Genomic DNA, 15,521 nt, shown 5'->3' on the forward strand with positions numbered 1-15,521 from the left:
GATACAACTTCCGACGACATCCGACAGATGTTTCTACTGAGGCTGGCAGGGCGAGAGAGGGTAGAGGGCAGGGGCAGGGGCAGGGACTCACAGGAGTTGCGCCCGCTTGCAAAACAATTGTCGGCAAATTTCACGTCGCGGATGTCTCCGCCAGCAAACAGCATTCGAATTATATTTGAATGTACTCGAACCCTGTGTAGAACGACGACGACGTCGAGGAGGAGGAGGAGGAGGAGGAGGAGGATGACGATGATAATGTACGGGCGTTGACATTTGCCAAAAGGTGTTTTGGTGTTTTTGGGTTCCTGTTTGGCACATGACAATGTCATTGCCACATGGCAGACACAGATCTGAGCTCCTGGGCTCTGCGGCAAGGTGTGACACTGAAAATTGATTGCCCTGGGTAAGGGCGGGCAATGGAAGGGCGTTCAATGCATGATATTTGATCATATTGAATGCAGAGACGATATGTGGGTAGATACAAAGTGAATGGTATTCAATAATAGGCAAAATATTCTATCCAAATTGAATAAATGAAGGATCAATGATCATCGAATGAAACATCCATCAGAACTGAAGCAATCTGCATGATTTTTATAGTAATATGTTACTTCTGTTATATACAAAAATCGCTGGGAGTTGAGTATTCTCTTTGGGTTTTTATACCCGATACTCAAAATGAGTATTGGGGTATATTAGATTTGTGGTGAAAATGGATGTGTGTAACGTCCTGAAGGAATCGTTTCCGACCCCATAAAGTATATATATTCTTGATCAGCATCAATAGCCGAGTCGATTGAGCCATGTCTGTCTGTCCGTCCGTCCGTCTGTCCGTCCGTCCGTCTGTCCGTCTGTCCGTCTGTCCGTCTGTCCGTCCCCTTCAGCGCCTAATGCTCAAAGACTATAAGAGCCAGAGCAACGATGTTTTGGATCCAGACTTCTGTGATATGTCACTGCTACAAAAATATTTCAAAACTTTGCCCCGCCCACTTCCGCCCCCACAAAGGGTGAAAATCTGTGGCATCCATAATTTTAAAGATAAGATAAAACCAAAAACGCAGAATCGTAGAGAATGACCATATCTTATACACTGCGGAATCTGAATTGGATCGTATTATTATTATAGCCAGCATCAAGAAAACAATTTCATTTTTTCTCGCCCTGTCTCTCTCTAACACACACGTAGTATAGGCGGCTTTGCTTAGAGTAAAACATTAGCGCCTAGATCTCAGAGACTATAAAAGCTAGAGAAACCAAATTTGGTATCCACACTCCTAATATATCGGACCGAGACGAGTTTGTTTCAAAATTTCGCCACACCCCCTTCCGCCCCCGCAAAGAATGCAAATCTGGGGATATTCACAAATCTCAGAGACTATTAAAGCTAGAGTAACCAAATTTGGTATCCGCACTTCTGTTAGATCTCACTATAAAACGTATATCTTAAAATTTCGCCCCACCCCCGTCCGCCCCCACAAAGGACGAAAATCTGTTGCATCCACAATATTGCAGATTCGAGAAAACTAAAAACGCAGAATCATAGATACCGACCATATCTATCAGATTGCTGAATCTGGATCAGATCAGATCATTTTTATAGCGAAAGGAAACAAATCAATTTGCAGTGGCTACGCAGCGCGTGACGTCACGCTCAGACTGATTTTCTGTCTCTCTCGCACGCACTCTTTGTCGTGTCGTTAAATATTAGCGGCGTCTGCCGGAGGAGAGCCATACTGACTTAGTATCGGGTATAACCGTAGAGTTGCGGTGTCCGCAGCAACTCACAACGTTCCCCCTCGTTTATAGAATACTTTAGTTACGGGTTAATCATCGTATAAAGAATACAAAAACATTCCTAAATCATGTTCAATTTCCATCCCCTTAAGTACTCAACAAAAAGCTTTATGGATCTTGCATAATGTTCTTTAGGTTGGTAGTGGAATCGGTCCATTTGGAGGAGGATCGAAAAGCGGATTCCCACTTCAAGGTGGCTTAAATAAAATAGCCTTTAAGCAGTGGTTGTTGGGGTTCTTCGAATGAGATTTTCCTACAATCAATCAAGTAAATCCATAATATATCTAGAGTCTCTTTGAGGACTCTTTTATTTAAGTGAAGTAAAGATTTGAGTGGTTTGTCAAGTCAATCAGGTCTTGTAAATCGTATGTATCTCTATCATTCCTGATTTTATGTCTATTGCTGGGTAATCTGAGCCAAGTTTCGTCGCACTGATGGATCTGCACTCGCAAATGGAGGCCTGAATCTGCTGTCGATGCTGGTGCTGGTGGATTGAATAAATATTCTTCTATTAATATTTAGATATGATATTCGATCAGCCTTAGTGGATAGTTGTGGGCAGATATGCAGATCCCCGAACCCATATCATGTCAATCAAGTGCTCTTCTACTCAGAGTCCTCGTTTTTCCATCCCAGCATTATTATTAGGGATTTGCATACATCATATTTCACGCTTCTTATATCGGATAACCTTCCATTAATATATGCAAATGCCGCCATCAAATCCAAATCTATCACGGGGGAATATAATTTACAAAATATGCCAAACATTTGACCAAACAAAAGGTGGCAATTACACAAAAAACACAGAACGCAGAACAGAGAAAAATTCCATTCAATCTGGGAGGGAGAAAGAGAGAGAGAGAGAGAGAGAGAGAGAGATCTGGCGGAGAGGGAGATTTGTAAAATTGTGAATCAAAAGCAACCAACTCCCCTCTCTCTCTCTCTCTCGCACTCCCTTCCTCCTCCCTCCCCCCTCCTCCTCCTCAGTTTTGTTGTTTTTCAGCCGCCATTTCTGGCCGACCTCTGATCGACAGCTGTCATGAATGACAATTGGATTGGCAGAAGCGGTACGGAACGGGACGGTACGGGGTCCCGGAGTCTGAGGCTGCTGCCTCTGTTCCACCATCGGATTCGGATTCCGATTCAGATTCTTATAAAATATGCAATAAAAATTTGAAACCCCCGTAATGATTGCCAGTATTTATAGATTTCCAGAATGCTACGGCTGCTGCTGCGGCGGCGAGGTCATCAAAATGAAAACAACCAAATCGACATGGAAATTGAAACAATGGCGAGGCGAGTCGCAATTGATGCCCCCGGGGGAGATGGCGGATGGCGGCTGGCGGGGGGGGAGTGGAGTGCCAGCTCAAGTGGAGTGCCAGCCGAGGAGTGTGGAATATGGAGTACATGGAGTGTGGTGTGTGGAAGGCACTTGAGTAAAACGCAGAACTGCGGTTGCTTTTTTGTGGGTCGAGACAGAAGAAAATGTAGAGGGAGAGGGAGCCAGGGCTGAAGTGGGGGTGTGGGGAAAGTGTGCAGCAAGGGGAGCAAGGGCAGCTAAGTAGTAGTGGCTCTACAGATTATCTGATAATTTAAAGAAGGAAGAAGGTCTCCCGGCTCCGAACCCATTCTGGCAAAGAGGTTATACAAATCGGAAGAATAAATATATACTGCCTCAAGTTTCCCGCTCTTTTTGGTTCCCGTTTGTTTCTCTATAAAGCCCATACGAAGTTTCTGTAGAGTATACATTTTTTATATATTTTATTTGGTGGTTTTTTTGTATTCCTTTAAAGAAAATCAATGTTCCAGTAAATGGTAGAACTAAGATCTCAGTCTTAGCATTGGCTATCCCTCCTCCCATAATTTCCAAATATTCCGATCTCTCTTAGGTGATTCATCGAGCCTCTATGGCTGCACCCAAACTCCATCACCAACTCCATCTCTCTCCCATCGATGGCTGCTGTCGTTTGTGAACCACATTTTGCATGTTTTCATACACACGAAACCACATGTCGAGAGAGTGGGGTGGGGGGTCGGGAATGGGAGCGGAGAGGAGCGGAGAGGAGTGCAAAACCTTTAAATGCAATTACGGTTCATGTGCACGGAGCTCGTCACAAAACGCCAATGATATGCTTTCGAGTGTCTTTTGTTGTGGCTTAAATACATAACCAGGGTAGGTAGCTCCCGGCCCACTCCCCCAGCCCTTCTGCCCATTCAGCGCGCCAAAAAAAGCTGTGACGAAGCTTGCCATTCGTCGAATCGGGTGGTGTGTGTGTGTGTGTGTGTGTGCGTGTGTGTGTGCCCTTGTGGCATATGCATCGCTCCACAATCGCATCATTTTGAGCAATTAAGTGTGTATTATCCGTTGCCGTGGCCACTGTCAAAGGGCCTTGAAAGCAACTTCAAAAACCCGAACCAGGCGACCCATCAGAGAGAGGTCCTGGCCTGCCCCTGCCCCTGCCACCGGAAGTACATTGAATATATGTATGTACCCATGTATATGTGTGTACATATGCATCTGGTTGAGTGCGTGTGGCATGTAGTGCCCACCTCCCTCTCCTTGCGTGCTTTTCAGCCGCAAATTGTGCATTTATGTCGACAATGGCGGGCCATCAACAAAGCATCGGGATGGGCCACAGAATGGGATATAGGATATGCCATGTACTCGCTCATGGGATGCACTGAGTCGCCGAGTCCTCACGGCTTGTATTGTGATGCCTACTTTTACTTTTGTTCCGCCATGTTGGTCCTCCTGCCAGGAGGCTGGCTAGAGGCGTACTGCTGTCAAGTCTATGGCGAGAGTAGGACCCCTCCGGGGGTTGACCCCGCAAGCGGAGATGGCGGGGAGTCGGGAGTGCTACTGTACTGCTGCATATCGCTGCAATTTACTTCTTGAGGGTCCCAAGGGAAAAGTCTGAGAAAAACTCTGATTACGGGGGAGATGCTCTTCATCTGAATTCGAGAAAGAAGTAGGTAGATATATGGAGGATATATGTATATGGAGGATACTAATAGCCAAACGAGTCTTTTTTTTTATTTTTCAGGTATATATTTTTGCTGGGTAAACTTTTAAGACACATTTCAAACTTCTTCTTGGCTTTGGCCCCAATGATTTCTCCTTCACTTTATGGCCCTGTCCCTTGGGCTGTCACAAACAAGTGCGGCTAGCCAGTGCCACGCCCACCAGAAGCCAAGTGTTACCCCCACTCCCCCAATGTCTTCTGGCCGCTGTCGCTGGCCAATTTAAAATTCAATTTAATTTCAATTGATATTGGAAAATCTTTTCAGCGCCACTTCCTAGACGTCCTGCCATGTAGGAATCCTCTCACACGCAGCGGGGAAGCCCCATTAACAGTGGAGAGTTGGGAACGGACCCTCGACTTTGTGGTTGCCAAATGGCGACACCACTCGGCGGAAAGGTGGGAAAACTCAAAAGCAATTACATAACAGATTTCCTTACTTTTTCCTTGCCCTGGCACTCAAAGAGCAAGAAACTTTGTGGACAAATGGAATGCGGGGGCTTCTGAAACCAGACAGAGAATCCCAAGAACAATAAATTATGCACAGGACATGAAAGACAGCAACCTGAACAGCAACCATAACAACACCACTTTGGATGCTGGATGGGAACAAACCGAAGCCGAATCCGAATCCGAATCGCAACCCTCCTGCGATAACACTAATTGCCCCGAAGGGCAAGGCTGGCAAGGTTGGTCCTGTCCTGAAAATGTCCTCGGGCAGCAGATTGTTTTCCCCGCAGATCCGCAAGTGTTTTCTTAGCAACGTCGTTACCCCAGCCGGGGGGCCAGACACTCGACCAGATTTCCTACACGTTCCGGCAATCTCATAAATAAAAGCAAAATTTCATTAAGACAAATTATTGTCTATCAATATGTTGCCACGCACACAACCTGATGAACGATGGGAGAGAAGCCTCGAACTCTCGAAATGTTGCTCATTTGCTGGGCTGTTGTGGGCCCTTCACCCTGCCCACCCCCCTCACCGATGGATTCGTATTTGTATGTTGATGTAATAATATTTGCGGCTCATAATTGCATAAATTTTTAAAGCGAAACGCGTTCCCGGGCCGGGCCTTGTGCCTTGTGCAACCTGCTGCAATCCCTCGCATTGTTCTCTGCCCTTCAGTTCCGTTCCGTTCAGTTTAGTTGAGGTTGCGGTTCAGTTTGGTTTGGTTTTGGGTTAAATACGTAGAAATTAAATTAAATATGCCCGCGGTTAAATGTGCTGGCAGGTACACAAAAGGATTCCCAGACTAGGCCTAGGCTTTAAATCCAATTAGGATGTTCCATCGGTGGACGTGCCCCCGCAGGTGCTAAGTATGTGTGTTTTCAAGGCGCGTGCTTAGGGTCCCAGGTCGCCGGTCTCCGGTCCTGGGAAAGGAAATCGTAGGCTAGATAGAAAGACTTCTCTCTCAACCTAAATGTTATGAGCGCATAAATTAACATTTTTCCAACTATGCGGCTGTCAGAGAGTTCATCGATTTTCTCGCTTCGAAATCGAAGAAATTTCTCCCCCCCCCCCCACACCCCACACCCAGAACTTCTTCGGGAATAGAACAAATCGAGTGTGAAATTCGATAAGTGGCATTGTCTGAGAGCGGAGCCCGAACACGAACTTCCACTTCGGTGTCGATGGCGGCGGCAGAGTCTCTTGTGTTTATGGACCCCGGACCACGGACCCCGGGCACCGGGACCCCAAAAACGAAATAAGAAAACTATTACGCAAGAATTATGAATCGCGCTTCAGTTTATGTGACTTTTACGATGGCAATTGAAATTTGTTTCTTGTTCTCATAAAACGAAAGTCCCTAAAGTTTTGATTCATGTGCCTTAAGTGGCTGTGGAGGACAGTTTTTCGGAGCCCCTGCACTTGACACTCGCTTGGGTGTGGTCTCTATTATAATTATAATTATAAGTATTTTGTAAATATTCGATGAGTATGCGGATGAGTATGCGATGACTATGGGATTATTGGAAGATTTTTCTGTACATATTTATTTGGTGTTTTATCCTAGGGCTACAAGATATAATATTTACTATAACATTTCGTGATAGATTTATTTTATTTTATATTTTAGTAGTTCTAGGAATGCCTCACCCTTTTATGAACTTCACTTGGAACGAGAGCACTCATTCCTTTTTTATTCTCTTCTTCACTGCATCCCACTGCTACTCCCGAGTAATGGGAGCGGGAAAGGGACAAAACTTGACGAATTTTCAAGCACACACACACACGCACATAGCTGGAGCTCACGTGATGAAACGAAAAAAAGAAGCACCACAACGCATTTTAGATTTTGGCACATGAAAAAAGAAGAAATTTTGCAAATACAATATATTTATCTATTTATGCATATGTATATTAAACATTGCACATAAATATTAGCCACTGCCGCACTTTTTCTTCACCGAGCTGCATTTTTGTGGTCATTTCGCCTCATTCTCCGCCACCGACCTTGATTAAAATCATTTGTTTGCCTTAAAACACATTTTTTTATACATTTATATCTAATAACTATACCAAACTTCACTAGACACCGGCGCAACATTTGACCCGTTGAATTTTTTACCATTTTTCGTATTTTCAGGGAATAAAACGCGGAGCTGACTGGCGACGCACGCTTTGACCGGTGAACAAATTTGAGTGAGAACGGTGCAAATGCGTTCACTCTTTGATCTCCTGCTCCTCTTCCTATTCGCTCTCCCTCCCACGCTCTATTCGTGGAATTTCATCTTGCTCCTTGTCTTCTTACTCTGCTACTGCAAAGAGAGATCAAAAGTGAGTGGGAGTAGGAGTGAGATGGAGTGACTGGTGGGAGAGTTACAGTGCGCGGTGTAGGTGCAGCGCATGGTAAAATTACTTAATTTAATTAAATTAATTGATCTCTCTTTTTAGAAGCAGGAGGAGAAGACAAGGAGCAGACATAAGCGTTTAGCAAAAGAAGCTCAACAGAGTGAGTGGGAGAGAGAGCAATTAGGAAGAGGCGAAGGAGGAGGAGAGCATAGAATGAACGCATTGGTGCCGCTCTCACTTACATTTTTTCACCGGTCAAAGCGTGCGTTCGCAAGTCAGCTCCGCGCTTCAATCCGGAAAAATCCGGAAAATGGTGTAAAATTCGATGGGTAAAATGTCGCGCGGGAGTGTAGTGCAGTTTAGTATAGTTATTAGATATAAATGTACAAAAAAAAGTGTTTTATTGCAAGAAAATGTGTTGAAGCAAGAGCGGAGGCGCAGAAAGAGGCTAAATGGCGGCAAAAAAGCAGCTCGACGAAGGAAAAGTGCGGCAGTGGTTAATATTTATGTTCAATGTTTGATATATGTATGCATAAGTACATAAACATAATATTTTTGCATCATTTCTTTTTTTTCATGTGACAAAATCTAAAATGTGTTGTTGTTGCGTTATGGTGCTTAATTTTTTTCGTTTCATCACGTGAGTTCCAGCTACATATGTGCGTGTGTGTGTGTGTGTCTGCTTGAAATTCGTCAAGTTTTGTCCCTTTCCCACTCCCATTACTCGGGAGTAGCAGTGGGATGCAGTGAAGAAGAGAATCGAAAAGAAGAGAGTGCTCTTGTTCCAAGTGAAGTTCATAAAAGGGTGAGGCATTCCCAGAACTCCTGATCTGACTCTATCTTGTCTAGTGTGTTTACACGAACTTTCGCCCTCTTGTGCCTCACCTCATATTAATAAAATGCCTAAATTGTGTGCTCTTATTGAAAATCATTTTGTGCGGTTTCGGCGTGGTTTTTGTCGTAACTTCGAAACTCTCTTTATCAGAATCGTTAGAATCGGACAAGATTATGGGTAAGTGAGAAAAGAGACGAAAGAAATTATGTTGTTCTTTACCATTTATACCTTTATTTTTTTACCAATGATTTTCGAATTGTAACTTCCTTCAGGGTCTCGAACTCGGTCCCTCCCATTTCTGTCTATGCCTGCGATTAGTTGAAAAACATTCCAAATTGTTTCCTAGAATTAGCAGATCATCACTTCCATCATCATTCCAATTATCATCAGCAGACTAATGCCTAATGGACAAACATTTTGATTTCTGAAATCATAGATATAATAATTTCAAGATATTAGCACTAATTTAGGGGAATTTCCCTTTCGGCTGGTCCCCCCCCAGTCCTGCGAAAGAATGATTTACATGAAATAACCATTTTCCCACTTGACTTATGACTGCCACGCGGGCACATGGGGCACTCACCCACCACCACCGCCAGCTAAATCGCTACTAAGTATTATGCTATATAGATTATATGGTCAGCTACGCACACACACAGAGTCCGACGATAGAGTAGAGCACCACTAAAGACACTAAGCACGACAAAAAGACATTAAACACGACAACGAAATAAAAAAAACATTGAAGTTTCTTATCAGCATTTCCGCTTTTCGTGACCAATGTCTTGGAGTGTGCACACTCACACACACACATAATACTATATATACGAAATAGTTACTATATATCTTTATGGCAGTGTGTGTGTGTGTGGTATGTGCTCTTGGAGTATCAGTTTCGGCACACTCTTCGAGATCTCAGATGGCATGCAAAGGTTATAGAAATGGAAAAGTCAAAAGCTCAACCCCCTACCTGGTCCCTGGTTAGACTTAATTTCTGGACATGCTTTTGGGGCCGCCACACTGGTTATCCTTCATTATTCATAAATATGCAAATGCCTTGGCTTGGCTCGGCTTGGCTTGGTAATAAATTCTTGATGCATGGCCAAAGGCTTCGGGTCAATCTTGAGCATGAGCGTGAGCTTCAGCAGCAGCAATTTGGGGCAAGAGTGGTGTTGGGTGTTGGGTGTTGGTTGTTGGGTGGTTGCTGTTGCATGGTAATCGGCCAGGCATGTTTAGCACTCAATCTGAGGTTACTCCCAGGCTATGTGGCGGTGGCGACGGCGGTGGCTCCTTGGAATTGGTGGCATATGCCACATTACCTCCGAAACAAATTAAATGGTTTCGCATTTGGATGAGAAACTCAACTCAACTCAAGTCAGAGCGCTCTCTGGTTCTGGTTCTGCTCCGTTTCAGTTCTGTTCAGTTTGGTCCTCTTTCGGGACTCGTTAGGGGCGGTTGCATGTGGTGGGCGTTGCCACACACACACATATGTTCATTCAATTGTGTGCGTAATCTGTGGAAACCACACACATGCACACGCCACAGGACAAGGACGACGAAGAGGAGAGATATGGCAGGACAGAGATGCGGGCGTGACTCACGAGTGGGAATGAATGACCCGAAATGATTGATTTTTATGGGATATTTTCAAGATTATTCATAGGGAGTAATGCGACTGGGAATCTCCTGAGGGGCTATAAAGATTGCTTCTTCCTTCTGTTTTTCTATCAATAAATATTCTATCTATCATTCCATCCCTCTTACCCAGGTCTTCCCTCGTGATGTCTGGGACTTTTCCAGCAGTCACACTGCTCACGACACTCACGCGCTCATCGCTTTCGAAGCAAACGATGCCTTGGGAAATTCTTGTCGAAGCCAGCGCCGAGCGCTTCCCAGGATGATTGTCCTCTGGTCTGGACTTGGATTTAAAACAACATAAATCATACATTTTTTTTGCACTAGCAAAAGGGATAGCACACACCCCAACCCCCCCCGCACACCGCACACCGCACACCGCACACCCACTCCTGCCCCCACCCACCTTCCAGGCAGACTGTGTATAATGCGCACAATCGCAGGCAGGACACGAAATCGGAAGGAAAGGAAGTCCTAATGTGTGTGTGAGTGTGTGGTGGGTGGGGGGGAGCTAGGGGGGGAGAGAAATGTTTGCGCAGCACAAAAATGAATTTTCTTTTCTTTGGGGGACCCGCTGCTCGTGTCCTGCCCGTTGAACCTTTGTCTGGCAGCAGGACATTCATCGCTATCGTTACATCGTCCTGCCACTGACTCCGTCTCCGACTCCGTCTCCGTCTCCGACTCCAACTGCGACTCTCGGAGTTCGTCTTGGACTTGAGCTCGAGCTTGAGTTGGCTGAGCAAACAAGCGTATAAATTGAGTTATAATTTGTTTCAGGACCGTGCCCGTGCCCGAGCCCGTGCTCCCTTTGTGCCGGCTCCCGGAAGTTGGCTTCTCCGTTATTTAAATGAATCCTATCCTCCCTGGTAGTCCTTTGGCAGTCCTCTCGCCTCTGATAAGAGTACTCGGGGCCCTGAGACATGTGGCAATTGGTTGTCCTTTCTGGTCGTTTGGTTTTCGGGTTTTCCATTTGCCACAATCATTTCCAGCATATTTGCTACGGTTTGCAGTAGGAGTTCTCCATGGAAAGGGATATGGTTTTGAAGTAAAAGGAAAACATTATTACATTGTGGGTTCCCGGAGAGAGAAACGGATGTGTGGCTTGCTTTTGATTGTGCAGATGATTGCAGAGCCCAGGAGGCAGGAAGAGAGGAGTTCCAATGATGATTGAAGGCATTCCTGGGCTCATAATGTGCTTTTGATTATAGAGAGTTGATTCCCCCCTCCCCGAAGTTTCCTCTAATTACCACCTAAGGACTCGCCAAGGACTTCCTGCACTTAGACCCCCTTCCACGGGACTTGCTTCAAATGTTGCAAAATTTGTGCCTTTGCTTGTTAACAAAATATTGTTTTTAAGAATTAATCCGACCAGAACTAATACATTTTAATTAAGCCAATTTGCAGGCCCTAGGACAAGGGACAGAGAAGCAACCAAGCGGGCAACTGGAGGACCAACCAGCAGCTCTATCACCGCTCCAAAAGCCACTTAGGGCAGCAGCCGCCACCCACCAACCGCCCCACCGCCCCCTGCCCACGATTAACATGCGTACAATAAAATTGTGATTTCTTGCACATACAATTCGAGAGTTTTTATTTTTTATTTTTTATTTTCCATGTACCTTTTCATCGTCGTTTTTTTTCTGCATTTTTAATGCTTGAAATGGCAAAATGGTACAACGGTAAAATGGCAGTTTACGCTCGTTTCACATTTTGTCCGCTGCCGCTGCCGCAGCCACCGCCTGGCTTGCCACATTGAGTGGCATACTCGAGCATGTCTTTACATCTCTTTACGCTTGGCTATGGCCCCGGCAGCAAGCGGGGAGAGGCGGCGCCGGGGGGGTTTTCACTGGTAAAATGGCTGCCACAGATATGCATGAAATATCATTATCATAGAGTGTCCAACACATGAGGAATTGTGGATTAATGTCACAATTCAATTTACGAGTATTTCTGGCCTCTGATAAAACTGCCATTCAAAGATAGCCCACAGACAAAGCCGAAGAGCAGGGCCGGAGTAGGGCCGGAGTAGGGACGGAGCAGGGCCGGAGTAGGGCCGGAGTAGGGCCGGAGTAGGGCCGGAGTAGGGCCCTTCTGCCTTCGCACACAGACACATTGTATCTTTCGGTTTGTGGTTCTTCTGGTTTCCGTATTCTTAGGCATTTATCAGCATTTATCCATCCCTCAACATCTCCCACGAATAAACAAACAAACAAACAAACACTTAAACATCTTAAACTTTTGTTTTCTCAACTCTGCCCGTCCCTCTCTCTCTCTCTCTCTCTCTCTCTCTCTCTCCCCCTTGTATCGCCTTGTATCTGTTGTATGTATCTTTTTTTATGCACCCGCATGGATCTGTTGGATCTGGCCTGAAAATCGATCTCAAGTCGCAGCCAGAAAAAGCGAAAAAATGCGCAAAAGTCACGTAGTCAGCGAAACAGACAAACCCAAGCCCATAATGTGCACCATATAGACAACGATTTGCGAGAATATATCAGAGCAGAAGTGGTGGGGGAGGGAGGGGGGTGTGGCAGGGTCTGGCAGAGAGACCCTCGACTGCACGTGGCATTGATCTGTGGCCCCTTTGGGAGGAGGTGGGTGCTGTAAGTCGAAGAAATATACACACTTTGGGATACACTGAGAGGAATTTGTGAGGAGAGGCTTTATATGGATCGAATGAAACATTGGAGAAGGTTGAACGGGGCTAAAATTGAATACCTCTCAAGTCCACTCGCTTCTCCTCTCTTCTGACACTCCTCTTTCTCTCAGTGTAGGCCCAACACAACCCCAAATGGGCAATTAAAGTGTCACAAGTTCGGGACATGCAATATTTCATGACGCAATGCCTAAGATTATGAATATAAATGCAAATTAGTCTTGGGCTCAGAGTGCCCGTTCCACTCCACCTTCCCCCACCGAAAGGACCTCCTCTGCCACCTGTCTGTTGTGGTCAGCGGTTGGAGAGGGACACTCGACGGTAGGGGGGGGGGGAGAGGGGTTGAGAAATCGGGAGCGTGACAATCATTAAAAGTCAACCAACGGCGACGACGACAACGTGGAAACGTCCAACGTTGAACAATCACTGAAAATGACTAACGGTAACCACGATAGCTTACATCCGGACCAAAAGTCCTGGCCACCACACACACACACACACACACACCCATACCCATACCCATACCAAAAGAGAATAAAAAATCAACCAAGAAAAGCTCTTTCGGTGGAAGGCCCCGTGCACGTTGAAAGAAAATTACGCTCTTATCTCGCTTCCTGTCGTGACACAATTTTCTATCATAGTAGAAGCCACTCGAGTCCTCGACTTCTCGATTCCTCGACTCCTCGACTCCTGATGGTGTTGTTGGGCCCTGTGGCAAATACATAAAGTTATTATTGCCTTTACTGTACTTTTTCGGTGGGGGATTGTGGTGGGGGGGTGCGGGTCTGGAGGTAACCCTTGATAAATGTGCCACGCTCACGTTTTGCCAGCTCTGAGCTCGGGAGCAGCGACTAACGTCATAATTTTAGTCATGAATTGATTTTCAAGATAGTCTCTGAAAAGGGCAACACTATTATGGGTTTCAGACGAACTTCTGTAGAAGTTTCTGCCAGTAAAGATGCGAAAACTATGATTTAGATCTATAGTACACCTCTTAAAAGCATTATCCCCTTCAAAATATCACATTCTAGATGAAAATTCCATCAAAAGGGGCTCCTAAAAGTCTTCCTCTTTCATTCTTGGCCTAAATAATCACTGAACCATGGCCCTAAGGCGACTGAAAGTAATCCCAAATTCATTTCTACCTTCGCTAAAAGGAATAAACCCAAAAACCTGTACCCCGTCCCACAAAAATATATCTTAACCCAGAAACATTGTTTCTGGCGTCTAAAAGTAATGGCCAACTAATGCATAATTAGATTGACTAAGCACATGCAATGCCCAAGCCAAGGGGACTTATGAATTTCATAAATACTAATTAAGTGGGGGCGCTGTCGCTGTCCAGGCTCAAGAACGGTTTAGGCCACAGAACCCTAGGCCCCATTTCAAGTATCTTTTTCTGTGTAACTCTCTCTGTTTCTATTGGGGCGTCCATCGTCAGTCAGCGGAGACACAGCCTCGTAATGAGATGAAAATTGAACAAATCCAGCGTACGTGACAAATTGAAAAAAAGCGCATCAGTGGAGCGAAGTTAACTAGTGAGACCTGTGTGGAATCAACCATACAATATTGGACAACAGCGACAACGCTTTTCTGATGACTTGACCACCAGAAACAACAACAACAACAACAGCGACAACAGCGACAGCGACAACGACAGCCACAGCTACTGTGACTGACTTTTACGAGTACCAGTAAAAAAAAGAAGGAAAATAAACCAATATCTCAGAACGTCACCCGAACGATGTGCAGTAACTGGAGTGCCACAGCAGCAGCACCAGTTCTGGGCGTAGTACCCACTCGTAATACTATCTAGACACGTGAAATGAGTTATCAACGCAACGTGTTGTTGCTGCACCTGCACTGTGGACAGAAAGGCGGCCACCAGGTGCGTGTAGGGGCACTGCCTAAGGGGAGAGTCTTTGGGATTCATAGAACTCAATAGGAGAAAAGCGTTTTCGAAAGGAATACAACTTTCAATGTAAACACTGGGCTATGTTTCAGCAAAAGCTTTGGAAAATGACTATTTTCAGTGATTCAGAAGTGCTCTTAATTTGTTTTTCCCCAAAGTAAAAGTGTACAAAATTATAACATATTTTTTCGATAAATCTTAAACTTTTAGGCTGTGAAAAAAAAATGAGACAGACATAAAACATGTTATATTTTGTAAAAATAATTGCGAGTAGGCATTATAAGTAATTTTAGATATACAAAAATACATAAAATAATGTTTAAATATTCAGCATAAGAAGAAAAGTTAATGAAGTGCTTACAATAATTGATTTTTGTACTGGATAGAAATTTATGCATATACCACATTTTTCATGGTCCATACATGACAGTTTTATTTTTCTGAAATTTTTCCTGCAATTTCTAAGCAATTATAATACATTTTACAAGTGATTTTTAGACGGTTTTTTAAGTATTAATCCTTAAAATGTAAAAAATTCTTCTTTCTGGATTCAAGAAGGTTGTTGAATGTTATTTATGTATTTAATGAAAAGTTATCTTCTAAAAAAGGAACTAGTTACAAAAGAAGGAAAGGAGTAAAGATAAAACTAGCTATGAAATATATACCTATAATCTATTTCGACATAAAATCTTATATTAAACTCTAAATTTAGTTTCAAAAACTTATACCCCAATTCCTAGTTTGCAAAAATATTAATAATAGGAGTTTATTAATCCATTTTATGCACATTTTTCTGTAACAAAAATTGGTATTGGCATCCACTGTGCAGTCACTGTCTCGCCCGCCAGCTGTAAACTGGGGATCTGCACATGCCT

The 15,521-nt window shown here is 44.4% G+C and overlaps 1 protein-coding gene across 1 annotated transcript in view; it reads left to right on the forward strand.

The window, feature by feature from the left end:
• Positions 1-8,480: 8,480 nt before the first annotated feature.
• The window catches only part of LOC6589773 (transcription factor hamlet), a 38,832-nt gene continuing 31,791 nt past the window's right edge, over positions 8,481-15,521 (forward strand). Inside the window, exon 1 of the mRNA XM_026988269.1 lies at positions 8,481-8,623. Coding sequence (XP_026844070.1) covers positions 8,620-8,623 — 4 coding nt within the window. The 5' untranslated portion in view covers positions 8,481-8,619. The remainder of the gene's footprint in view (positions 8,624-15,521) is intronic.

Source organism: Drosophila persimilis, unplaced genomic scaffold (assembly GCF_003286085.1).
Source record: "Drosophila persimilis strain 14011-0111.01,24,50 unplaced genomic scaffold, DperRS2 tig00000191-arrow-pilon, whole genome shotgun sequence".
Taxonomy (NCBI): domain Eukaryota; kingdom Metazoa; phylum Arthropoda; class Insecta; order Diptera; family Drosophilidae; genus Drosophila; species Drosophila persimilis.